The sequence below is a fragment of the Pristiophorus japonicus genome, chromosome 15 (genome assembly GCF_044704955.1).
Source record: "Pristiophorus japonicus isolate sPriJap1 chromosome 15, sPriJap1.hap1, whole genome shotgun sequence".
NCBI classification, from domain to species: domain Eukaryota; kingdom Metazoa; phylum Chordata; class Chondrichthyes; family Pristiophoridae; genus Pristiophorus; species Pristiophorus japonicus.
In genome coordinates this window covers 54,312,859-54,339,503 of record NC_091991.1, presented here as the reverse complement: position 1 = coordinate 54,339,503, position 26,645 = coordinate 54,312,859, and the positions used below count along the sequence as shown (strand labels likewise).

Here is a 26,645-nt window from a genome sequence, read left to right as displayed (position 1 = left end):
TAAGCATGTGTGGTCTTGCCCTGTAACTAAGCAGTATGCATGACAGGCGGGTCTGCAGTGACCCCTGGGTTACTCGCTTCATACTCTGCTTTATGATTTGGACAGCACAATTTACTTGCCCATTGGATGCAGGTGTGAACAGTGCTGACATTACATGTTTGATACCATTGAGTTTCATGAACTCTTGAAACTCCTGACTGGTGAAACACGATCCGTTGTCGCTAACAACGATGTCAGCAGACCATGTGTCGCGAACATGACAGATTCTCAATGATAGCTGTGGATGTGCTGGATGACATGATTATACACTCTATCCACTTCGAATATGCATCCACCACAACTAAAAACATCTTCCCCAGGAAAGGACCTGCAAAGTCTATGTGAATCCTGGACCATGGTTTCGATGGCCACGACCACAGACTCAGCGGCGATTCCGCTGCTGCTTTGCTGAGCTGCATGCAAGTGTTGCACTGATGCACACATGATTCCAGCTCAGAGTCAATTCCCGGCCACCATACATGAGACCTGGCGATGGCTTTCATCATTACAATGCCGGGATGTGTGCTATGTAGCTCATGTACAAATTTCTCACTTCCTTTCTTGGGCATAACAACGCGATTGCCCCACAGTATACAATCTGACTGAATAGACAGTTCGTCTTTGTGACGAATGTAAGGTTTGCTCTCGTCGCACATTTGCTTGGGTATGGCAGACCAATCACCTTTGAGGATGAAACACTTCACCACCGATAAAATCGGGTCCTGGCTGGTCCAGGTCTTAACTTGTTGAGCCGTGACAGGGGTTCCTTCACTCTCAAAAGCATCCATAACTAACAATAGGTCCATCGGTTGTGGCGTTTCCACCTCCGGTGTGGGCAACGGCAGACGGCTCAAAGCATCGGCACAATTCTAGGTGCCAGGTCTATGGCGAATGACATAATCATAAGCGGATAATGTCAGCGCCCACCTCTGGATGCGGGATGAAGCACTGGTATTGATACCTTTGTTTTCAGAGAACAGTAAAATGAGAGGCTTGTGATCTGTCTCTAGTTCAAACCGAAGACCAAACAGGTACTGATGCATCTTTTTAACCCCATACACACAGGCGAGTGCTTCTTTCTCTACCATGCTGTAGGCTCTTTCTGCTTTAGACAAACTTTTTGAAACATACGCGACTGGTTGAAGTTTACCCGACTCATTAGCTTGTTGGAGTATGCAACCAATTCCATATGACGAAGCATCACAGGCCAATACTAAACGTTTACATGGGTCATAATGTACCAGCAGCTTGTTAGAGCAAAGCAGATTAGTGGCTTTCTCAAAAGCTCTGTCTTGAGACGCACCCCACACCCAGTTGTTGCCTTTTCTTAGCAGCATGTGCAATGGCTCTAATAAGGTTCTCAATTTAGGTAGGAAGTTATCGAAGTAGTTGAGTAGATCCAGGAACGAACACAGCTCCGTCACATTCTGCGGCTTGGTTGCATTTTTGATGGCCTTGGTTTTCGCGTCCATGGGCCTGATGCCGTCAGCAGCAATTTTCCTCCCCAGGAATTCGACCTCTGGTGCCATGAAGATGCACTTCGAGCATTTCAGTCAGAATCCCACTTTGTCCAGACAATGTAGAACCTCTTCCAGGTTATTCAGATGTTCCTCGGAGTCACGACCTGTGATCAGGATGTCATCTTGGAACACGACAGTTCTGGGAACGGACATCAGTAGACTCTCCATGTTCCTCTGAAATATTGCTGCAGCCGAGCGAATTCCAAAAGGGCACCCATGATAAATAAACAGTCCTTTATATGTGTTAATGCACTGTCGAAATCTCGACTCTCAATTTAACTCAAAATATGAAACTCTTGACACAAACAGCTCCGGTAGATGTCCCTTTAATAGTTTTACTTGATGCAAGGAAAAGTCTTACTAAGTCAAAGGCTCAGTGAAGACTTCTACAGTGGTACAAAATCACAATATCTTTATACAGAAGAACAAACAAAGAAATTATGGTTCCATCACGTGTATCAGTTCTGCCCTTGTGGTCAGCAAATACAGTTAAGGAGTTCTTCAATCACTTAATTAACACCCCATCCTTGTTTTAGTCTATATCTATACAACCTTTATCTAGTACTTCTAAGGTTTAGCATAGCAACAGTTATTAGTAGGTAGTATAATTCTAACAGGACATTCTGTTAGGGAGGGTAAATTCAAGTTTCCCTCGCTCACACAGATGGCTCCTGCTTTTCTAAATTAGTCGGCTATCAGTCAAGGTTAGTATGTTTATGCAGAAACAGGCTGACTGCTGCAGGGGCTTCTGGGAGAACTGAGACTCCATTGTGTTTTATTATAAAAGGATACATTTAACATAAAGTGTAACTTCTAAAAGTAAATTTCCACAGCTCTTAAGTCTCTTCGATGTCTCGACCAGCTCCTGTGTCATGTAGGCCGACGTCAAGTCCAGTTTGGTGAATGACTTCCCTCCGGCTAGCTTTGCAAACAAATCATTAGCCTTCGATAACCAGTACTGATCCTGTTTTGAAACCCTGTTGATCGTAGCCTTGTAATCTCCACAGATTCTGACTGTGTCATCACTTTTCAGCACAGGAACAATGGGGCTGGCCCATTCATTAAATTCAACCGGTGATATGATCCCTTCACTTTGGAGTCTGTCCAGTTCGATTTCGACCTTCTCCCTCATCATATACGGAACTGCCTGAGCTTTATGATGGCTGGGTCATGCATCCGAGTCCACGTGGATCTGCACCTTGGCTCCCGTGAAGTTGCCGATACCTGGTTCGAACAGCGAGGGGAACTTGCTCAGTACTTGGGCACATGTATCTTTCTCCGACGACTACGTATTGATGTCGTTCCAATCGCATCTGATTTTTTTTCAAGCCAGTTCCTGCCGAGCAACGTTGGGCCATTGCCTGGGACAATCCATAGCGGTAACTCGTGAACCGTACCATCATACACACTTTAATTGTGGCACTGCCAATCACCATTATGAGTTCTTTGGTGTAGAAATATAGAAACATAGAAAATAGGTGCAGGAGTAGACCATTCGGCCCTTCGAGCCTGCACCACCATTCAATAAGATCATGGCTGATCATTCACCTCAGTATCCCTTTCCTGCTTTCTCTCCATAACCCCTTGATCCCTTTAGCCGTAAAGGCCATATCTAACTCCCTCTTGAAAATATCCAATGAACTGGCATCAACAACAATAACAACTTGGTACATGAACAACTTGGCATTGACTGGCCTGGGCTTCAAAGCCTTAATATCCCACAGATTGTCGAATGCCCTCTGGCTCATTATCGATTGACTCGCCTCTGTGTTCAGTTCCATCGATACCAGCACCCGATTAAATTTCACGTTGATCATTATCAGTTTGCTCTTAGTTAGGAATGAGTACAGTCCATACACTTCCTCCTCTGGTATCTCTGATTGCGTATCCGGATCCGCGCTAGTCTGACCATCATCCTCCACGTGGTGTGTCGCAGCACGCTTGATCATCTGCAGACACTTGCGCTGGAGATGCCCCACTCTCAGACAGCCTTTGCAACTATATTGCTTAAATCGGCACTGCTGGTGCTGGTGATTTCCCCCACAACGCCAACACGGAGAAATCGGATACTTTCCCGCTGGCGGACTTTGGGCAGCCGCAGGTTTCGCGTACGCTGTCGGATAGGCCCTGCCATGTGCCGCTCGGCTGAACGCTGAATCAATTATATTTACAGTACTTGTTGCGTTTCAATTTTTAAAAAACTGATATCTGCTTTGAACTTCTATCCATTGTCATGCATGACTGAGCGTTCGTGATGGCCCTGTTCAAGTCCAATGTCTCCACCGCCAGTAGTTTATGCAGGATCACCTCGTGGTTGATGCTGGTTACAAAGAAGTCCCGCAACATGTCTGCCAACACAGCCCTGAACTTGCACGGTCCTGCTAGATGTCTCGGGTTGGCAACGAATTCCGCCGCATTCTGGCCCTCTGAGCGAACATGCGTGTAAAATCTGTATCTCGAGGTGATGATGCCTTCGTCTGGCTTAAGGTGGTCCTTTACCAGTGCACACAATTCTTCATGTCTTCTCTGTTGGACTCACAGGAGGAGCAGATTCTTTATCAGACCATAAATTTTTGGACCGCAAACCGTGAGGAACACCGCCCGGCGCTGATCTGCGTCACCGACCTCCTCCATTTTGTTGGCCACAAAGAACTGGCTCAAACGGCTCACAAAGTCTGCCCAACCTTCTCCTTCCACAAATCGCTCGAACAATCCATTGTGCTCATTTTTGCATGCAAAGGTTCTTATTGCCTCGTCGCCAAATGTTGAATATGCAATAACTGTTAGACTGAGTACTGTTTAACTCCAAGAGGTATGATCTTGGCTCTGCTTTATTAAGGCCCAAAAGTGACTAATATACAAAATGGCTGGCCTTTTATACTTGGGCTGCACACTCGTGACGCCATCTAGTGGCTAATGATGCCTAAAGTACATACATGACAATACAATACTCTTGGCTATTGCTATCTGCCACTGAAAAGTGGATTTCATTTGGACCTGATGAGCTTCCATTAACCCGATTTAAAGTTTGAAAACAAATGATCAGGTTCAGTCTCACCAAAAGGAACAAACCTGTTGTGTGTCATATCTTTAATCCAGAGAAAGCTCACTGTTTTGCTAGAGTCCCCACCTTGTTTAGTTTTTACAATATTCCTGAATAATGACTTATGCTCAAGATGTTATGACATAAGCCGCAAGAAATACCATTCTCTTATTTTATTATATTGTACTTAGAAATATTAACTGTGATGAATAGTATTTTAAAACATTAATCTCAAACTATTTAGACTCTCACATGAATAGCAAACAAACTGCACAATATTTCAGATAGATACGTAACTATCTGATACCTATGTAGAACCTGAAAGTAATGAAAGGTCCTCACACCCTTCACAGGGGGCTTTGACCACTCAGCAGCAGTTGGGAGAACAATTAGAGATGACAGAAAGCGAGGCTGACGAAGAAAGATGAGTGGATTTAGAGCAAGATAGAATACGGCCTACAAAAATGGGATGAGTTGTAATTTGTGTAGTGTGCAGCTCGGGGAAGTTGGTGGACTGTCAAGTTGACAAAATGTCTGGATGAGGATTTCACTGGCACTGGGGCGAGTACTGATGGAGCTGAGCGATATTATAGATGGTTTGTGTATAGGATTAGAGAATCAATCTAACTTTTTGATGCTTAGATCTCTACTCTGCAGCTATAGTGAGCAGTAAACAAGGCTCTTATACTTTATTATCGCCACCCTCCATAAACTGGAAACAAATGTTTAGCAAGCATGCTGCTGTTCGTCAGTGGTTGTTTTTACAATGTAAATAATACACTACATTGCCGCATTCTGTGATGCACTTTATACAACTCATGGTTCCTATATACACGTTTCATTGCTCAGATGTTAAATATTTCTCATTATAGTATGTGTGTTTGTGACTCGTTAAAGGAGCATATAATGTCAGTGGCATTTTCAGTACTAATTGTGCAGTTCATATACTGTAGAATACAAATTTAAAGAATAAAAATTGGCAATTGTGGTCAGGAATCCCATTTTTAACAATTTAAATGGCCCCACACTCCAAATCCACCCCTTTTGGGGGGAAATTCCATCCCTGTTCATTTATCTCACTGCTGTTTCAGGACTTTGCTCTGTGTAAATTGGCTGCCACATTTGCCTGCGATGCAACAGTGACTACATTTAAAAAGTCCTTCATTGTCTATGAAGTGCTTGGGACATCCTGAGGTCATGAATGGTGCTCTATAATTACAAGTTCGTTCTTTCAAAGTTAGGAGTATGGGCAATAGTTAGTAACTAATTCAGTTAACGTCAAATCCCATATTGACCAATTAGCACAGTTTCTTCATGCACCAGCTCTTAGCTGAAAAGCAAATATTATATATTTATTGTCTGGTAATATCTGCTGTTACTGAGGAAAGAAAGTTAAAAACATTTTTAAAAAATCATTTTTTTAGCAAAACCTGATGGGAACAAAAGGCTAAGAATGAGATGCCCTATTTAAAATAGGCTTAAAAAAAGCTAAGCAATTAAAAAAATTGTTGACATTTTGTTTCCCCTGTAAAAGAAGTTTTAATATAGACTGAAGATAAAAATCAGGGTTACAAAAGGCTCGGATGGGGCGTAACTCAGTAACCACTTCCACTTATTCCACTAGAATGAACAAATTCCACTTTATTTCCTGCTGTACTGGTATAGAAGTTGAACACCAGAACTAGAACAAAATGCCAGCAGGTGGCGTTCTTTTTCAAGGCTTTGCAATGGGTGCTTTCAGTCTGATCCACAGCACAAGCGTAGGTTATTTCCCTGGATCAGCTTGTGATTCTATTGCTGATACGTGAGCCACAGGAACAATGGGATGATATGATACCAGCTTTTTAAGGAGAAGTATTTCCATGGGGAATGGAAGACGACACAATTATGCAATAAGTGCCATTGCGTTATGGTCTCTAGGTCTAGCCTCTGCTGCAGTGTCAATGTGGTCGCACGGGCTATTACAGGAAAGGAACCTGCCTGTAAATTCCCTGATTGATGGTTCTCTCACTTTTTAAATATGGAAAGCCATACAGAGCCGGCAAATTGCTTAAAGCTACAGCAAAACTTCTCAGATGGTTACGAGAGCTCACTCAGATGATCATAGCTCATTTATTTGTACTGAAGAAAACAGTCACTTTGAACAGTAACCAGTAGCATTCATCAGGAACGGAAACAAAGAGCGGGAAGAATCCATACGTTGAACAAAGTAGCTCTTCAAGGGACCTCCTATTGGACGTTTAATGGAGCAGCCTGCACTTACATTCAGAAAATACTCACTGGAGAGTCATAGAAACATAGAAAATAGGTGCAGGAGTAGGCCATTCGGCCCTTCGAGCCTGCACCACCATTCGGTCATGGTTGATCATGCAACTTCAGTACCCCATTCCTGCTTTCTCTCCATATCCCTTGATTCCTTTAACCGTAAGGGCCACATCTAACTTCCTTCTGAATTTATCTAACGAACTGGTCTCAACAACTTTCTGTGGTAGAGAATTCCACAGGTTCACAATTCTCTGAGTGAAGGAATTTCTCCTCATCTCGTTCCTAAATGGCTTACCCCTTATCCTTAGACTGTGACCCCTGGTTCTGGACTTCCAGAACATCGAGAACATTCTTCCTGCATCGAACCTGTCTAATCCGATCAGAATTTTATGTTACTATGAGATCCCCTCTCATCCTTGTAAATTGCAGTGAATATAAGCCTAGTCGATCCAGTCTTTCTTCATATGTCAGTCCTGTCATCCCGGGAATCAGTCTGGTGAACCTTCGCTGCACGCCCTCAATAGCAAGAATGTCCTGCCTCAGATTAGGAGACCAAAACTGTACACAATATTCAAGGCCCTCAGGTTTGCTGCTTTTTCTATCCAATTTATATGGATATATAAGTCTATGTTATAAGTGCTGTTTTAAAGCATGGACATAAAAATAATTATCCAGTAAAACTTTTCTACTGTCTGATACCAGCATAAGTATTTTAGGAATTTAAAAACAGAAGTGGACCATTCAGCCCCTTGAACCTGATCTCAACTCCATTTACCTGCCCTTTGATCCCTATCCATTGATATCCTTACCTAACAAATCTATTGGCCTCAGTCTTGAAAATTCAATTGACCCAGCACCCATAGCCTTTTGGAGGGGAGTTCCCGATTTCCACTACCTCTTGTGTGAAAAGATGCTTCCTGATTCCGTTCCTAAATGGCCTCACTCTAATTATAAGGTTATGCCTTCTTGTTTTGGATTCGCCCTCCAGAGGAAATAGTTTCACTGTATCTACTCCATTGGATCACTTTATCGTGTTGAGCAGCTATTCACACCGAGGGTCTCCATTAAGGGTAAATTGGTGGACCCAATCTTGCCAAAATGATGACTAACAGATCTAATTTCATTTATCTGAGTTTTGAGCAAATTTGGATCATGGATTAATTGCTTGTAAAACTACCAGATATATTGCACAGAACCTGGAATCTGCTCACCAATCCTACTTTTAATTATTTATCACATAATCAAGTTAGGAAGTTGAAGGTCTTTGTGTTTTTAAAAAAAAAATCTGTTATTCTTCAATGGATTTCAAAGGCTGACTTTCACATTTTGCATATTTGAAGGATGAGGTCAAATCTTCCCATGGTTCATTTCCTGTCATTTCCAGTTGAACACGAGTTGGGTGTACAGGTGTAACGTCCAAAATCCGGAGTTCCGGAATCCGGACTGATTGGTGGCAGGATCGTCCGGAATGCGTAAAATGTTCTGGAATCTGGACCTGCCGACCTCGAGATCCTGCCGCTGCCCGACCTCTGGCATCGCCTCACCGCTCCTCGCCTCGCCACCGCTGCCCTTACCTTTTCGCCGACCCGCCTGAACACTTCCTCAGCGGCGGGTCCCACTCAAACAGCTCCTCCTCGTCAGCCCACCCGAACAGCTCCACCATGACGGGCCCTGCCCGAGCAGCTCCTCTTCGGCGGGGCCCTTCCCGAGCAGCTCCTCTTAGGCGGGGCCCACCCGAACAACTCCTTGGCGGCTGGGCCCCGCCCGCGGCCTCATTGATGGGTCCGGCGGCCCGAATAGCTCCTCGGCGAGCACCTTTCTGACGTTCCGAAATCTAGAAATACCCGAACCTGGGCTCAGGTGTTTCTGGATTCGTGACGTCAGAAAGACGATCCAAAGTTCGGAAAAACGCGGAATCCGGAACGGCCTCGGTCCCGAGGGTTCAGGATTGTGGACGCTGCACCTGTATAAGCGTTGGTCAGCATTTTAAAAAGGTGGCGAAAGTGCCACAATTGCAATAGCCTCATGGCAACTAGACACAGTTCAATGTGGAGAGCACTGGTAAATCTACTAATCACACAGTCACTTACCCGACCCCTGGCCTGCACCTGCCTGCACTGTGACTCCACACAAGCATGCGATGTGTGGCACACTGTCTCACAACATCTCGCTAACTTCATGTAAAATCACCTGGCTGATGTTCGCACACTAATGTATTCAAACACAATTAAAAGGCAGTGGGGGATTATCTTTTATTTATATAGTGCCCAGAACTTTAATACAGTCCCACTTGTGTTGGGTCCCTGCCTGCCTCAGACCAGCCTTCATACATTGGCTTCATCACTTCATACATTGGCTTCATGCACCATTCACTTCACTTTTGTTGACACTATGTGACAGGAAACATTGCTTTCCACCACACCTTGGTTCCTAAAGACATGAATAGGAGTGCCATTTATCAGCCAGCGCTGTCTAGAAAGCTGGACATCAAGGGAAGGCTGCAGAGAGGTCATCTTACCTCAGATGCCCAGTGAGGGAAATGCCACTGAGCTACACTGGAGTTGAAGAAGCAGAGGGATATGCCCAGACCAAGTGACTTTGGCTGCATGATACAGGATGAGCAAAGTATTCGTGGGGCAATTTTCGTTTTTCATAGTGTGACTCTCTCATGTCTTCTGGGTAATTCACTGCCTGATCGGTTACTTAGTGAGCTGAGCAGATGAGGATTGATTTGTTTTGTTTCTTCATGTACTACTTTGTTTGCACCAACAGATGGCCTTGCTACACTGTACAAACAATCTCTGATCACTGACTGCAAATGTTTCACAAGAGCGTGTGAGCACATATCTCTACCGTTCCTTGATAGTGAGAGCAATGCCACCTTCCTTCACCCTGCTCATTTCTCTGACTATTTGTGAAGCTGAGGATTCAATCTTGTACAAATGTTTTCCCCGGACAATTAATTTGGCCTCCGTGCTGCCGGAGATTGATTACAGACCCCGAACCACACCGACAGCCACCTAACACTGCATGGGGAAAAATGCATATTGTGGAGCTGGATTGGTATGGGTCCGACAACCCACCTTATCAGACTGGGATAGGTCAGATGCACCCTCCTCACCTCCTCAATCATACAAACTTACAGCACAGAAGGAGGCCGTTTGGCCCATTGTGCCTGTACTGGCTCTTTGAAAGAACAGTTGTGCTTCCTCCCACATCCCTGCTTTTTGTCCGTAACCCTGTAAGTTCCTCATCCACAGGTACCTGTCCAACTCCCTTTTAACATGATTGATGGAATCAGCTTCCACCACCTGTTGGTGGGGAAATAACTGTAAATAAAACATCAACTCTAGTTCAGCTGCAGAGATGGAAGACACCTGCTTACTGGGAATGTAGTCAAGATAGAAAGAAAGAAAGATTTACATTTACGTAGCGCCTTTCACAACCTCAGGGCATCCCAAAGCACTTCACAGACAATTAAGTACTTTTGAAGTGTGGTCACTGATGTAATGTAGGCAGCTAATTTGCTCATCTCCCACAATCAGTAATGAAAGGAATGACCAGATAATCTGTTTTTGCTGATGTTGGTTGAGGGATAAATGTTGCCAAGGACACTGGGGATAACTCCCCTGCTCTTCTTCGAAAAGTGCCGTGGGATTTATTACCTCCATCTGGTTTAATGTCTCATGTGAAAGATATAACCTCTGACAGGATAGCAACACTCAGTATTGCTCTGAAGTGTGGGCCTTGATTATGGCACTGGATCAGTAGTGCAAAATGGCACGTCACCCTCTGTATACATTCCACTATTTATTTTCTGCAATCAACAATTCAATCTGAACCTGAAATGAGGAAAAAGAATTGCAAACTGTTCAATTTAAATGGCATTGGAGCATGAAATAGTCACAGCTTTGCTGGAACAGTGATTCTCAGGAAGGCTAAAATGAGGCCCGGGAATGCTCATGCAGGCTAGGAGGGGTTAGGGGTTGCTCGGGCTGGGTGCGGCAAATGGACAAAGCGTGGTGGGACTGACCATAGAAAGGTTGGGCAGGACAAGGCATATCAAGCTGAGGCCGGTTGGGACAGGGCAGAGAAAGCCCCAGCATTATATGCAGGGTAGGGAATATTTCGGAGTGGGCAGATGGCGATTGGATAAGGCGAGGAGAGCTCCGGTAGACTTAACTATCGTTTCTTTAAATTTCTTATTTGAAATATATTTCATTCCTTCTTAAAAAACCTAGTTGTTAATATAATGTCGATTTTGGAAAAAAAATTTAAAAAATATGATGGAAAGAAATTAAACTTCATTTTACAGTTCAAATTTGGAGATCCAGGTGGATGTACATTAATGTATAAAATCACCTTAATTGTGCAAAGCATTCCTGATTGAATAAGTCTTATGCTGGCAAATAGCTATGTAAGGACTTTCTATCTGTTTTGTGTTGCAGTCCAGTAATCGGCAACAGTGAAACACAATGTCCACAACAATTAGGGGTATTCAGTTAAGTGAGTGTCACATGTATCATTAACATGATGAATAGCAGGGAACCTGAGTAACACAGTGGGTTAGACACTAACCTCTCATCTCTGGCATCTTGGTCAAAATCCAGCCTGGCTGATTATATGCACGAATGTTTCCTCTGTCTTGAGCAATCTCAAACTAGTTCCTGGTAGGTAGGGATTCACTGTACAGTATTAATAGAAAGACTTGCATTTAGATAGTGCCTTATCATGCAACTCAGAAATATCTCAAAGGACTTTTCGTACAATGAATTACTTTGAAATGTAGCCACTGTTATGTAGGTATAATGTGCCCTCCTCCAAGTCGTCACCCTCCTGAACTGGCTCGCGCTGCTCCCTGCAGTGGCATGCCGCTCCTTTTGTAGCCCGCCCTGCGGCTGATGTACCCTCGCAGGTCGGGGCCGTGCTATGTTCTGGGCCAGACTGGATTGGACTTGACCATAATCCAGGTCGGTGATTGGAGCATGGACAGGTACAGCAGGAGCAGCAAGGTCGGGGCGATGGAGCAGTGAGCGATTGCAAAGCAACGTGATGGAGACCCAGGAGAGACATGATTTCGGAGCCCAGGAGAGGCGAGGGCCCAGGGGCAGCACGGGCTAGCCCACACTGCGATATGTGGGCGCACTAGGTCCGTGCAGCAGAGCTGCTCTCCAGTTGTCTTGGTTAATCCTTGCCACTGGACCAAGACCTAGCTCTGTCAAATCCGTGTGGTAACTGGTGTGCCACAGCCACCACACGTTAAATAAAAAAAATCCACACACAGGCATCTCCACCCTTCAACATGTAGTTCAGGACCTTGGAATATCAGATCCCTCATTGTAAGACCTGTGAACTTTTTGGTGTGAAGCAAGTCATCCTTGATACGAGGAATCGCCTAAGGGAAGAGAGAGAGGGTATAATGTGTCAGACATTTCCTACACAGAAACATCCCCCAATGAGATGAGTTAATCTCTTTTTGATGAACAGTATTGAGGGAGAAATGTTGGCCAGAGCACAGTGAGAACTACCTGTTCTTCAAATGCAGTCATAAGGTCTTTATATCCACTATGGGACATCAGTTTGCTGTTTCAGCCAAAGGATGGCACTCCGACAATGTCGCTGTCCCTGAATGATCAGGCCACGTTATAGGCCCCCATTCCTTGGTACAACTAGGCAGTAAATATCATCCTGCTGCATTGGGGGCCACTCTTCTGATGCAGGTACATCGTTAGGTAGGGCGGAGAGAGCTTTATTGCGTATGCAGACCACGCTGTACTTACGTGGGAGTAACGTATTATAAAGTATTGCATTCTCTGTCACTGACATCCCCAAATTGATTCGCACAAATATTAATCAAAAAAGAAAAAATCCCAAAAGATTGGAATATTGAAAATGTCAACCCCCGGCTCAGCAGTGTGGTGACTTCAGCTCTGTGTAGTTACCATTTTACACATCTATTCTGATAGCATTTCAGAAAGCATTGAGCATTGTTCACAGAGAGGCCTTGTGCATGCTTACAATTCTAAGTATCTCTCTTTGTTGTTGTTACTGCCATTGTGGTAAACAAGCTCAGATGGACATGTCCAGAATTCCAATTTGTTTCCCTTCATTCTTGGCACGTTTGCGTCTGTTGCTGGTGAAGCCCTGTAAAGAATCTTAATCCGTGTGCAGCCTGAACATGTGAATGCAGGAGCTGACAGCCAGGCTTCTGTCTGAGGGCACTCAACTATAACTGCTGGGCTGCCGCTTCTTTTAGAGGAATGTAAACACTTCCCAGTGCACAGGGGACTGAATCACCTCAGTTAATACTGCCAACTGGCCTCACAGAACCCCCACACTGCTCACAGAATAAGATGCTGACAAGGTAACCCAGAGAGGCCAGCACCTAGTCACAGGCTGAGGAGGAACTGATCTTTATACAGAAAATAATTGTATACATCAAATTGAATGAGTTACAGGCTGAAATCTAATCAATTTGGTTCAGATGGTTTATACCTATATTATAATAAATATTACAATTTCTTCATAGGCTGCACACTCTATTGAAAACATTTCTAAGGAAATGACAATGTTTAAAAAGGGGAGGGGCATTGTAGCGCTGCCGATTGTGCCCCATTAGTACCGCTGGACCCGCCCCAAGAGGAAGTGGAGCGCGTGAGATTGTGCACCACTTCCTCTGAGGGGCGGAAAGAGCAATTTCGCGGCCAGCGTGGGACTTCCGCACCGGGCGCAGGAAGTCCCATCCCGAACAGGTCACCATCCCGAACCAGGCGCTGGGGAATTTCTCTTCCCTAATGTTAATTTTAAAATATACCTTGTCACGCTTTCCTGTAACACCACCACATGGTACTGCTTTATCTTTTCTCGCCAAAGCACTCAAGAAGCTTTTTGAGACAAAAAAAAAATCAGAAATTATTTTTCAGTAATTAAATTTCTAATGTTCATAAATATGATTTTCCACAAATCTAAAAGGCCAAAAATGGATATATTTCACAATAACACAATTATCCATTGCATTGTATTTTATGCCTTTTAATGAGTTGATTGAAGTTTTTGCTTGAGAGCCTCAGCTTCATGCAAAAGCCTGTATATGGAGGTGATATTTTTGCCCAAAGCTGTCATTCTGTGAACAGAATGCAGATTGTGCTGTGTATGCCCTATTTGGCAGGATGAATCAGTCACATTTTGTTTGCTGAACTGTTGAATTATTTTTCTTCAGCTTCTAACAATTTGTGCTCAGTTGCTTTACAAAATTATTTGAAGAAATGCTAGATGACAAATTTCAAAAACTTTATTCAGGTGAATATTTTTCTTTGGATTTTAACAGTTTTTGATCTTTGTTGTTCAGTTATTTGAAAAAAACTAGAGGGAAAATTTCAAAGTTTCATATTGTGTTTTTTTTTAAATCACATTATGTGTGAGAGAATGAAAAAAATGACTACTGATTACACACTTGTATCTTCTGGTTTATTCTCTAAATTTCAGAAAGCATATTAAGATAACCGACAATGTCTTTTCTCATAATTTGAGTTCATTTTTTAAAAAGTTGTATTTTCATGTAGATCGAAATCTTTTAAGTATCCACCTGCGAATTGATGGTAAGAAAATGTAACATTCTGAGGACAATTTTGATCATCACCCCCTGGGTGGTGATCTAGTGGAGCTGATTGCATACCATTGAAATCAATGAGATGAAAATCGGACCTGTTCTACAATGGGCAGATAATCCACTCTGCCAGATTACCACACAAGTGGTGAAGGTGAAAATTACCCTCTCTGCCTCACAGGTGTCGATAATTAGAGAGAGAGAGACAGAGGGAAGCAACTGGTTAGAGTGTCTTTCCTCATCCAAATTTGTTTAAAAGCACAAGAAGACGATTTCTGTCAGCTAACAAAAACCTTTTTTAAGGGTAACTGATAGAAGGGGAGAGTGGGAGTGGAGGAGGGAAATAGGTTGAGGGTGAACAAGCGTTTGACCTCTCACCGTCTGCCCTTGGGGGAGCGAATGGGAGTGAGGGACATACTGAACGGAGGGTTAAGGGTGACAGCAGAGATAGGGACAATATGGGGTTAAGTGGGTAGTTCAAAAACAGAGAGGTAGAGATAGCAATGGGAGTGAGTAGAGGTAAACTATTTAATAAGAACATAAGAAATAGGAGCAGGAGTAGGCCATACGGCCCCTCGAGCCTGCTCCGCCATTCAATAAGATCATGGCTGATCTGATCATGGACTCAGCTCCACTTCCCCACCCGCTCCCCATAACTCCTTATCGTTTTAAGAAACTGTCTATTTCTGTCTTAAATTTATTCAATGTCCCAGCTTCCACAGCTCTCTTGAGGCAACGAATTCCAGATTTACAACCCTCTGAGAAGAAATTTTTCCTCATCTCAGTTTTAAATGGCCAGCCTCTTATTCTAAGATTAGGCCCTCTAGTTCTAGTATCCCCCATCAGTGGAAACATCCTCTCTGCATCCACCCTGTCAAGCCCCCTCATAATCTTATACGTTTCGATAAGATCACCTCTCATTCTTCTGAATTCCAATGAGTAGAGGCCCAACCTGCTCAACCTTTTCCCATAAGTCAACCCCCTCAACCACGGAATCAACCTAGTGAACCTTCTCTGAACTGCCTCCAAAGCAAGTATATCCTTTCGTAAATATGGAAACCAAAACTGCACGCAGTATTCCAGGTGTGGCCTCACCAATACTCTGTATAACTATAGCAAGACTTCCCTGCTTTTATACTCCATCCCCTTTGCAATAAAGGCCAAGATATCATTGGCCTTCCTGATCACTTGCTGTACCTGCATACTATCCTTTGCGTTTCATGCACAAGTACCCCCAGGTCCCGCTGTACTGCAGCACTTTGCAATCTTTCTCCATTTAAATAATAACTTGCTCTTTGATGGAGATGGAGTCCTATGGGATTAGCAGGCAGATTTTGGATTGGATGAGGAATTAGTTGCATTCCCGTAGACAGAAGATTATTATTAATGACTGGTTTTGAATGGGGATTATTGCTTGGGACATTTTCCTACATTAAAAGCACTGTATAAATGCAAGTTGTCGTCGTTGTTGATAGACCAGCTGGTCTATTCTTGTACTTTGTTTTTATATGGGAATGAAGGGTTTTAGGAAGCATGGGAAAGTGTAGGGAATGAGCGAGCTGTTGAGGGCTGACAATCACATTTTCACCAAATCTAAGTATAAAATTTAGCCTGTAATTGTTAGCAGCTTCTTTCCGGACCACGTCACAACACGTCAGTCACCACCTCACAATGGAAAGGAAAGAAGAAAAAGACAGAGAGAAGCAAAGAGAAGTTTGAGAGAGAAAAGCAGAAGAGAACAAAGATAAACAAAGGCAGAAGAGGAGCGTTGGAGAAAAACAACAGCACTGAGGCAGAAAAAAACCATTTAAAACCAACTTATCGGGCTGAATTTTCGCCACCATTCTGCGCCTTTTTTTGTCCTTCGCTATTTTTTTGGAGCAGACTAAAATCTGCAAGCTTTGCCAAAGTTTCTGCACTGATTTAAAGTACTTGGGTCCGATTTATTAGTTCCCGATTTTTTTGACGTCACTGGGGGCGGAACCTGCCGGCTATGCCATTTCTGGCCATTTAAGTGAATTTGGCCAAGTAGGATTTTTTCACAAAACGGCACAGTGCAGCGTTCTGAAAAACCTTACCAACACTTGAGAAAATGGGCGCAGAGAAGAGAAAATGGGCGCAGAGAAGAGAAAATGGGCGCAGAGAAGAGAAAATGGGCGCAGAGAAGACGCCATTGTTTTAGCGGAGCTGAAGACACGGCACCGGCGGGGGGTGGGGGCACTATCGACCGGGAGTAGAAGCAGCACCCGGGATAATTGAGAATAAGTTTGTTGAATCCCAGAAACTATATGAAACAATACAAAAAGGTACAGAATAGAACCCAACTTTAGAATTGGACTTTATTCACCAGCATTTTCAAATATTTGTTAAAACGTATTCCGAGAGGTTTTTTTTAAGATTGTACAGTAAATCCCAAATTAGCTTGCAGTGGGAAGATAGCAGAGAATCTCAATGACTGACTTAAGAACCATCTGAATAAGAAATCTCCTAAAATGTGTGTTACATATGAAATAAAGGTACAAACTGAGTACTGTTTAACTGAACAAGGTACACCCTTGACTCTGCTTTATTACGGCCCAAAGTGCCTGACTCACAAAATGGCTGGTCTTTTATACCAGAGCAGCACCATGTGCGTGCTGCTCAGTGGCCTCCAACAATCTGGTGGCTACAAACAGCATGTACATACATGACAATACCCTCCTCTGAGATCTCATCACAGTCTTTCACAGATTGAGACGGTCCGGTGCTTTATGCTCCTGGGTTGACCGTCTCAGTTCGATTCCGGCCTTGGGTGAATGTGCGGAGTCTGTTGTGGCTGGATGGCTGACTTGTTGGGGGTGGCAGTGGCCATGTCAGGAATTGCAAGTCCATTTTTATTGAACAAGTCCGTGATGGAAATTCCGGGTTCATTGATGACCCTTGAGTCCACTGAAGGCTGCTGGTAGGTTGGTTGGTCGTCAACGGTTTCTTCGTCCGACTGCTCTGGCTCGTCTGTGTGCCTCAGCTTTGTTTGATCCATGTGTTTCCTGCAAGTTTGCCCATTCTTGAGCTTAATAACAAATACTGTGTTGCCCTCCTTGGCCATGACTGTACCAGCGATCCATTTGGGACCCTGACCATAATTCAACACATACACAGGATCATTAACAGAAATCTCGCATGACACAGTTGCGCGATCGTGGTACCCTTGTTGACTCTGTCTTCTGTGTTCAACATGATTACTTAAATCCGGGTGTACAAGAGATAACTTGGTCTTAAGACCTCTTTTCATCATCAGTTCAGCAGGCGAGACCCTTGAGTGTGTGGGGGTCTTGTCCTGTAACTCAGCAGTATGCAAGACAAGCGGGTCTGCTTTGCTTGATAATTTGTACTGCACGTTCTGCTTGCCCGTTGGATGCAGACTTGAACAGTACTGACCTTACATGTTTTATGCCGTTAAGTTTTACAAACTCCTGAAAGTCCTGACTGGCAAAGCACGACCCATTGTCGCTCACCACTATGTCAGGTGGACCATGTGTTGCGAACATGACATTGAGATTCTCTATGGTTGCCGTGGACGTACTGGATGACATGGTTATGCATTCTATCCACTTCGAATAAGCATCCACCATCACTAAAAATATTTTGCCCAGGAAGGGACCTGCAAAATCTACATGGATCCTGGACCAAGATTTGGATGGCCATGACCACAGACTCAGCGGCGATTCCGCTGGTGCTTTGCTGAGCTGCATGCAGGTGCTGCACTGATGCACGCATGCTTCCAGCTCAGAATCAATTCCTGGCCACCATATGTGGGACCTGGCAATGGCCTTCATCATCACTATACCAGGATGTGTGCTGTGTAACTCATGCACAAACTTCTCTCTCCCTTTCTTAGGCATTACACCACGATTGCCCCACAATATGCAATCTGCTTGAATAGACAGTTCGTCCTTGCGACGAATGTACGGTTTGGCTTCCTCGCACATTTGCTTAGGTATGGCAGACCAATCCCCTTTGAGGATGCAACCTTTACCACCGATATCAGGTCCTGGCTGGTCCAGGTCTTAACTTGTTGAGCCATGACAGGGGTACCTTCACTCTCAAAAGCATCCATGATTAACATTAAATCTGCCGGCTGTGGCGTTTCCACCTCCGGTGTGGGCAATGGCAACTGGCTCAAAGCATCGACACAATTCTCTGTGCCTGGTCTGTGGCAAATGACATAATCACAGGCAGATAATGTTAGCGCCTACCTTTGGATGCGGGATGAAGCGTTGTTTTCTGAGAGCAAAGGTATCAATACCAATGAAATGAGCGACTTGTGATCGGTCTCTAATTCGAACCTCAGACCGAACAGGTATTGATGCATCTTTTTAACACTGTACACACAGGTGAAGCTTCTTTTTCTACCATACTGTAGGCTCTTTCTGCTTTAGACAAACTTTTGGATGCATACGCGACAGGTTGAAGTTTCCCTGACTCATTGGCTTGTTGTAACACGCAACCAATTCCATAAGACGATGCGTCACAGGCAAAAACTAAATGTTTACATGGGTCATAATGTACCAGCAGCTTGTTCGAGCAAAGCAGATTGGTGGCTTTCTCGAAAGCTCTGTCTTGCAATGCGTCCCACACCCAGTTGTTGCCTTTTCTCAATAGCATGTGCAGTGGTTCAAGTAAGGTGCTCAATTTAGGTCGGAAGTTACCAACGTAGTTGAGTAGACCCAGGAACGAACTCAGCTCCGTCACGTTTTGCGACTTGGGTTCATTCTTGATGGCTTTGGTTTTCACGTCAGTAGGTCTGATGTCATCAGCGGCGATTTTCCTCCCGAGGAATTTGACCTCCGGTGCCATGAAGACGCACTTCGAGCATTTAAGTCTGAGTCCCACTCTGTCTAAATGCAGTAGAACCTCTTCCAGGTTGTTCAGATGTTCCTTGGAGTCACGACCGGTGATCAGGATGTCGCCTTGGAACACGACGGTTCTGGGAACGGACTTCAGTAGACTTTCCATATTCCTCTGGAATATTGCTGCAGCCGAGCGAATTCCAAACGGGCACCTGTGGTAAATAAACAGTCCTTTGTGCGTGTTAATGCACGTAAGTCTCTTCGACGTCTCGACCAACTCCTGCGTCATATAGGCCGACGTCAAGTCCAGTTTTGTGAACGACTTCCCTCCGGCTAGCGTCGCAAACAAGTCATCAGCCTTCGGTAACAGGTACTGATCTTGTTTCAAAACCTTGTTGATCGTAGCCTTGTAGTCTCCACAGATTCTGACTGTGCATCACTTTTCAGCACAAGAACAATGGGGCTGGCCCATTCATTAAATTCCACCGGTGACATGATCCCTTCCAGCTGGAGTGTGTCCAGTTCAATTTCGACCTTCTCCCTCATCATATACTGCACTGCTCGAGCTTAATGATGGACGGGTCTTGCATCTGAGTCCATGTGGATCTGCACCTTGGCTCCCGTGAAGTTGTCGATACCCGGTTCGAACAGCGAGGGGGAACTTGCTCAATACTAGGGCACATGTATCTTCCTCCGACGACAACGCCTTTATGTTGTTCCAGTCGCATCTGATTTTCTCCAACCAGCTCCTGCTGAGCAGTGTTGGGCCATTGCCTGGGACAATCCACAGTCGTAATTCGTGAACCGCACCGTTACACAACACATTAATTTGTGCACTGCCAATCACCTTTATCAGTTCTTTGATGTATGTGCGCAGCTTGGCGTTAACAGGGCTCAGCCTGGGCCGCATAGTCTTAGTATCCCACAGCTTATTAAATGCCCTCTCGTTCATGATCGATTGACTCGCCCCTGTGTCCAGTTCCATCGATACCGGTATCCCGTTAAACTTCACCTTAATCAAAATTGGTTTACTCTTGGTTATGAAAGAGTACAGTCCATATGCTTCCTCCCCTGGCATCTTGGATTCCCTATCCGGATCCGTGCTAATCTGACTCTCATCCTCCACGTGGTGTGTCGCAGCTCGCTTGCTCATCTGCGGACACTTGCACTGGAGATGCCCCACTCTCAGACAGCCTTTGCAACTATATTGCTTAAATCGGCACTGCTGGTGCCGATGATTTCCCCCACAACGCCAACACGGAGAAGTCGGGTACGTTCCCGCTGGCAGACTTTGGGCAGCCACAGGTTTTGCGAACGCAGCCGGATAGGCCGTGCCGCTTTGCCGAACGCCAAATCAATCGCATTTACAGTACTTACTGAGGTTCGGTTCTTCACCGATATTTGATTTAGACTCCTGTCCGTCGTCATACATGATTGAGCGATCTGGATGGCCCTTTTTAAATTCAACTCCTCCACCACCAGAAGTTTGCGCAGGATCACCTCGTGGTTGATGCCGATAATGAAGAAATCCTGCAGTATGTCTGCCAACACCGCCCCGAACTGGCACAGTCCCGCTAGACGGCTCAGGTCGGCATCAAATTCCACCGCGCTCTGGCCCTCCGATCGAGTGTGTATAAAACCTGTATCTTGAGATGATGATGCTGTCGTCTGGCTTGAGGTGCTCCCGTACCAATGTATACAACTCCTCGTATGTTTTCTCTGTTGGATCACTAGGCATGAGTAGATTCGTTATCAGACCGTAGATCCTTGAACCGCACACAGTGAGGAACACGCCGACCTCCTTCATTTTGTTGGCCACAAAATACTGGTTCAAACAGCACACAAAGTCTTCCCAATGCTTCTCCCTCCATGAATCGCTCAAAATCCAATCGTGCTCATTTTGCAAACAAAGATTCTTGTATTCTTGTCACCAAATGTTATGTATGCAATAAAGGTACATACTGAGTACTGTTTAACTGAACAAGGTACACCCTTGACTCTGCTTTATTACCGTCCAATGTGCCTGACTCACAAAATGGCTGGCCTTTTATACCAGAGCAGCACCATATGCGTGCTGCTCAGTGGCCTCCAACAATGACACCATCTGGTGGTTACAAACAACATGTTCATACATGACAATGTGTAAGCCCTGGGAGCATATATCTGTCAAATAGGCAACAACAAATGTCACGTTCTGATACAGTTAAGGCACAGTCCCTTGTTACCCTGGCAACCTCAGTTTTTCGGCGCAGACCTTAAGCTCCACCCACAGAGCTTGAGGACAATCGGCGCCACTCCAAAATGAAAGGTTATGCTGGTGAAACTTGGAACTTTTTTTTTGGCGCAGTCGGGCCAACTTAAAAATCGGACGTACCTCAACCATTGCGTCAAAAGATTCCATGTGGAATTTTGGGCCCATCCTATGCAAAACCATGGGAGGCCCACCAGTACAGAATAATAATTGATCCCTGGGAGGTGAGTTAGAATCATCATACAATCATAGAATGGTTACAGCACGGAAAAAGGCCATTCGGCCCGTCGATCCCGAGCACTTTAGTTAGTCCCACTCATCCCCCCCCCCCCCCCCCCCGGCCCTTTCCCCATAGCCTGCATTTTTTTTCCCTTTCAGGTACTTATCCAGCTCACTTTTGAAAGCTGTAATTGAGTCTGCCTCCACCACCCTTGCAGGCAGGGCATTCCAGATCATAACCACTCGCTGCGTAAAAAAGTTTTTATTCTTATGTCGCCTTTGGTTCTTTTGCCAATCAACCAGTCCTCTGGTTCTCGACCCCTCAGTCAATGAGAACAGTTTCTCTCTATCTACTCTATTCAGACCCCTCATGATTTTAAACACCTCGATCAAATCTCCTCTCAATCGTCTCTGCTCTAAGGAGAACAACCCCAGCTTATCCAGTCTATCATGGTAACTAAATTCCCTCATCCCTGGAATCATCCCGTAAATCTTTTCTGCACCCTCTCTAAGGCCTTCACATATCCTTCCTAAAATGCGGTGCCCAGAATTGGACACAATACTCCAGTTGAGGCCGAACCAGTGTTTTATACAGGTTCATCACTATTCCACGCGTTTGTACTCTACACCTCTATTCATAAAGCCCAGGATCCCGTAAGCCACCTTCAATGATTTGTGTACTCTTAGGTCTCACTGTTTATGCATCCCTTTAGGATTGTACCCTTTTTAGTTTATATTTTCTCTCCTTATTCTTTCTCCCAAAATGTATCACCGCACTTTCCTGCATTAAATTTCATGTGCCATGTGTCTCCCATTCCACCAGCCTGTCTGTCCTCTTGATGTCTATCACTATCCTCCTCATTATTCACTATACTTCCAAGTTTTGTGTCACCTGCAAATTTTGAAACTGTGCCCTGTACACCCACATCCAAGTCCATAATATATATCAAGAAAAGCAGTGGTCCTAGAACCGACCCCTGGGGAACACCACTATACCTTCCACCAGTCCGAAATACAACCGTTCACCACTACTCTCTGTTTCCTGTCACTGAGCCAATTCTGTATCCATGCTGCCTCTGTCCTTTTTATTCCATGGGCTTCACCTTTGCTGGCAAGCCTATTATGTGGCACTTTATCAAACGCCTTTTGGAAATCCATGTACACCATGTCAACCGCATTGCCCTCATCAACCCTCACTGTTACCTCATCAAAAAACTCGATCAAGTTGGTTAAACACGATTTTCCTTTAACAAATTTGTGCTGGCTTTCCTTAATTAATCCACACTTGCCCCAGTGACTGTTAATGTTGTCCCTGATTAATGTTTCTAAAAGCTTCCCTACTACCGAGGTTAACCAGTTGCTGGGTTTATCTTTATACCCTTTTTTGTGGTACCCGCTCTCCTGTATGGCTCAGAGACATGGACCATATAGAGTAGACACCTCAAATCGCTGGAGAAATACCACTAACGATATCTCCGCAAGATCCTGCAAATCCCTCGGGAGGACAGACGCACCAACATCAGTGTTCTCGATAAGGCCAACAACCCCAGCATTGAAGCACTGACCACACTCGACCAGCTCCATTGGGTGAGCCATATTGTTCGCATGCCCGACACAAGACTCAGCAAGTGCTCTACTCGGAACTCCTACAAGGCACGCGAACCCCAGGTGGGCAGAGAAAATGTTGACACCCTCAAAGCCTCCTTGATTAAGTGCAATATCCCCACTGACACCTGGGAATCCCTGGCCAAAGACCGCCCTAAGTGGAGGAAGCGCATCCAGGAGGGTGCTGAGCACCTCGAGTCTCGTCGCGAGAGCATGCAGCAAACAAGCACAGGCAGTGGAAGGAGAGGGTGGCAAACCAGTCCCACCCACCCTTTCCCTCAACCACTGTCTGTCCCGCCTGTGACAGAGACTGTAATTCCCGTATTGGACTGTTCAGTCACCTGATAACTCACTTTTAGAGTGGAAGCAAGTGTTCCTTGATTTCGAGGGACTGCCTATGATTTTGAACAATGGTGTAACATTTGCAATTCTCCAGTCATCTGGCACCACCCCATTTCTAAGGAGGATTGGAAGATTATGGGCAGTACCTCCGCGATTTCTTTACAGGCTGGAATTGTAATTGAGTTAAGATTGTTTTTATATAGAATTTGAATGGATAGCGGCAAGTGAATTACAGGCCAGAATCTAAATGTGCATTGAAAAGAAACAATGTTTACCTAGGAGAATACTACAAGCTCTAATCTAATTGAGAAACTCAGGTTTGTTATCTATAGAAGAGGCAGATCTCCTGTGACATTGCTCATAGTAAGTTAGATGATATGTTGTTTCAGAATCATGGGAGCATGATACCAGGTAACACATCATATGTATTATTGTGTTGAGGTGGAGCTGTGTTTAATTTGCTCTCAGCATTAATGACACAGTCTAATTATTAAGTACACAGAGCCTCAGGCCATTTGGAGTTTAATTGTCGCTTGATTAAGGAACTTTGCAGATTGGAATATACTTATTAGTTTCAGGATGGAGAACAAAAATAACCAACATTTTAAGATTGGTTTGAATCTGCAGCAAGTGTGACATCTGAATCTGATGTCTGTACTCAATGGACATACCACTAATTATTTTAGTGACTGGATTGTAACTCTGGCCATTATTTTGCGTAAGCTGTAAATGAATGGCTTTGATATGTATATTCCTTTACCAATATATCTAACTTTTATTTCTTACCCTCTTAAAACCCTGATACATGTAGTGTGCAAGCTGTGCCAGATTGGAGCTCAGCATCTGGTGTTTAGCAGCATGGAGAGGAGAACCTGTCATTTGGCAGAAATGGGGGTGAAATATGGAATTTAGCTCATAGCCATTAGGAAGAGGAGAAGGCAATTCAGCCCCTCGAGCCTGTTCAATCCGATCATGGCCGTATTTGTGCCTCAACTCTGTTTGCCCACCTTTGATCCGTATCCCTTATCTGACAAATATATATGGGTATCAATCTTGGACTGGAAAAGAAAAATGATAAGAAAGCCACCAGTCTTCAACATTTCTGCTGATCCAGCATCCACAGTCTTTTGGGGGAGAGAGTTCCAGATTTCCACTGGCCTTTGTGTGAAAAAGTCCTTCCCGATTTCACTTCTAAATGGCTTAGCTCTAATTTTTAGACTGTGTCCCCTTGTTCTAGATTTCCTCACCAGCATTCCCTGATCTCTCTTTATATATGCCTCCCACTATGTCATTACCATCAGGAGGTCTGTAGACAACTCACACCAGAGTTTTGCATCCTTTACTGCTTCTTAGTTCTATCCATAGGGGCTGAAATTGCCCCTTTGCACAGGGCTAGTTAGTGTCAGCGGCCCGGCAATAAGGGTGCACTGAAGGGTTTTCGCCCAGGCGCTGTGCACAGAGCGTTCCCCTCAGAATTGCCCCCCCCGGGTTCGGCGGGTGTAAAGGGATTTGTACTGCACCCCGGAGGAAGGAGATGGGACCGGGGAAAGGTAAGGGGAGATGAAGAAGTGACGAGAAGAGTGATATGGGGAGGGGAGGGGAAGCTTGGGAATGGAGAGGGATAAAGTGAAAAATAGGGAAGGGGTACAAAAAATGCCAGGCCACCCACTGCCCAGCGGAAAGAAAAGATAAAGAGCGAAGCAGCATAAGGGGGAGTAACACAAGGATAACAGAAACAAGGAAGAGAAACACCATATCCTCCGATTTACCGTGTGCAACACTATGGGACCTTCAGGTACACTACCTCCTAGAGATATCCCGCGTGTGTTTGTATGTTTACCTGGAGTGAGTTACAGGCGGAAATCTAATCCAGGGTTTCAGAAGGTTTATATGTAGTATCATAGAGACCTGGGAGTCTCTGGCCTGTCTCAGCTTATCTGCTGCTGAAACCATCATCCATGCCGTGTTACCTCGACTCAACTATTCCAATACTCTCCTGGCCAGACTCCCATCATCCACCCTCCATAAACTTGAGCTCATCCAAAACTCTGCTGCCTGTATCCTAACTTACAGCCAGTCCTGTTCACCATCACCCCCGTGCTCACTGACCTACATTGGCTCCCGGTCCTGCAAAACCTCAATTTTACATTTTTTATCCTTGTGTTCAAATCCCTCTATTGGCTTGTCCATCGCCATCTCTGTAATCTCCTGCAGCCCTACAACCCTCGAAGAACTGTGTTCCTTCAACTCTGGCCTCTTGTGCATCCTCCACTTCATTCATTCATTCAATATATTTGTTGTCATATTACACTCCTGTGAAGTACGTTGGGACATTAAAGACAAGTTGTTGAATTACAGACTGGATGTTTTACAACTGGCTGCATAAAGCTGGGCTTTGGGACAGGGTTACAAAGAAAGTTGTGCAGTGGCTGCAAGTTCTGCACTTTGCCGGCGTGGAGTATGTGGGTCGGTATTTTTCGGAAGGGAACAAGCAGCTTAAGTAAAGATAGTTACAATCTGCAAGAGGTTTGATGAGAGTTGCCACATGTCAGGAAATTATCTTTGTGCGTGACTTCCTTTTCATTTTTCTTTTCAGGTCCAAGTACTTCCGTGGTAAGAAGGTCCTGGAAGAATATGAGATCCGTTTAGAGCAGGTCTGTGCACTGAACACTGCTTACTTATCTATGTAACAAAACCATTTGTATTTCAAAAGTGTCCTTGGTGCAAACAAAGTGTAATTAGCTCAAGTTTACCAGATCATTTTAAACCTGACTTCCTGTAAGGCTGACCACTGGGCTCAAGGCAGCTTATAGAAAAGGTAACCATTTACAAGATTTTTTCCACCACAGTATGCAAGAGTTGCGACGATAAATACTATATTCTGGATTTTTTAAAGGAGAGATGTATTCATCTGAAGCCCAAATGC

The 26,645-nt window shown here is 44.6% G+C and overlaps 1 protein-coding gene across 1 annotated transcript in view; it reads left to right on the top strand.

Moving 5' to 3' along the window:
* The window catches only part of LOC139280760 (synapsin-3-like), a 291,283-nt gene that overhangs the window by 44,721 nt on the left and 219,917 nt on the right, over window positions 1-26,645 (top strand). The window contains exon 3 of the mRNA XM_070900435.1: window positions 26,316-26,373. Coding sequence (XP_070756536.1) covers window positions 26,316-26,373 — 58 coding nt within the window. The remainder of the gene's footprint in view (window positions 1-26,315; window positions 26,374-26,645) is intronic.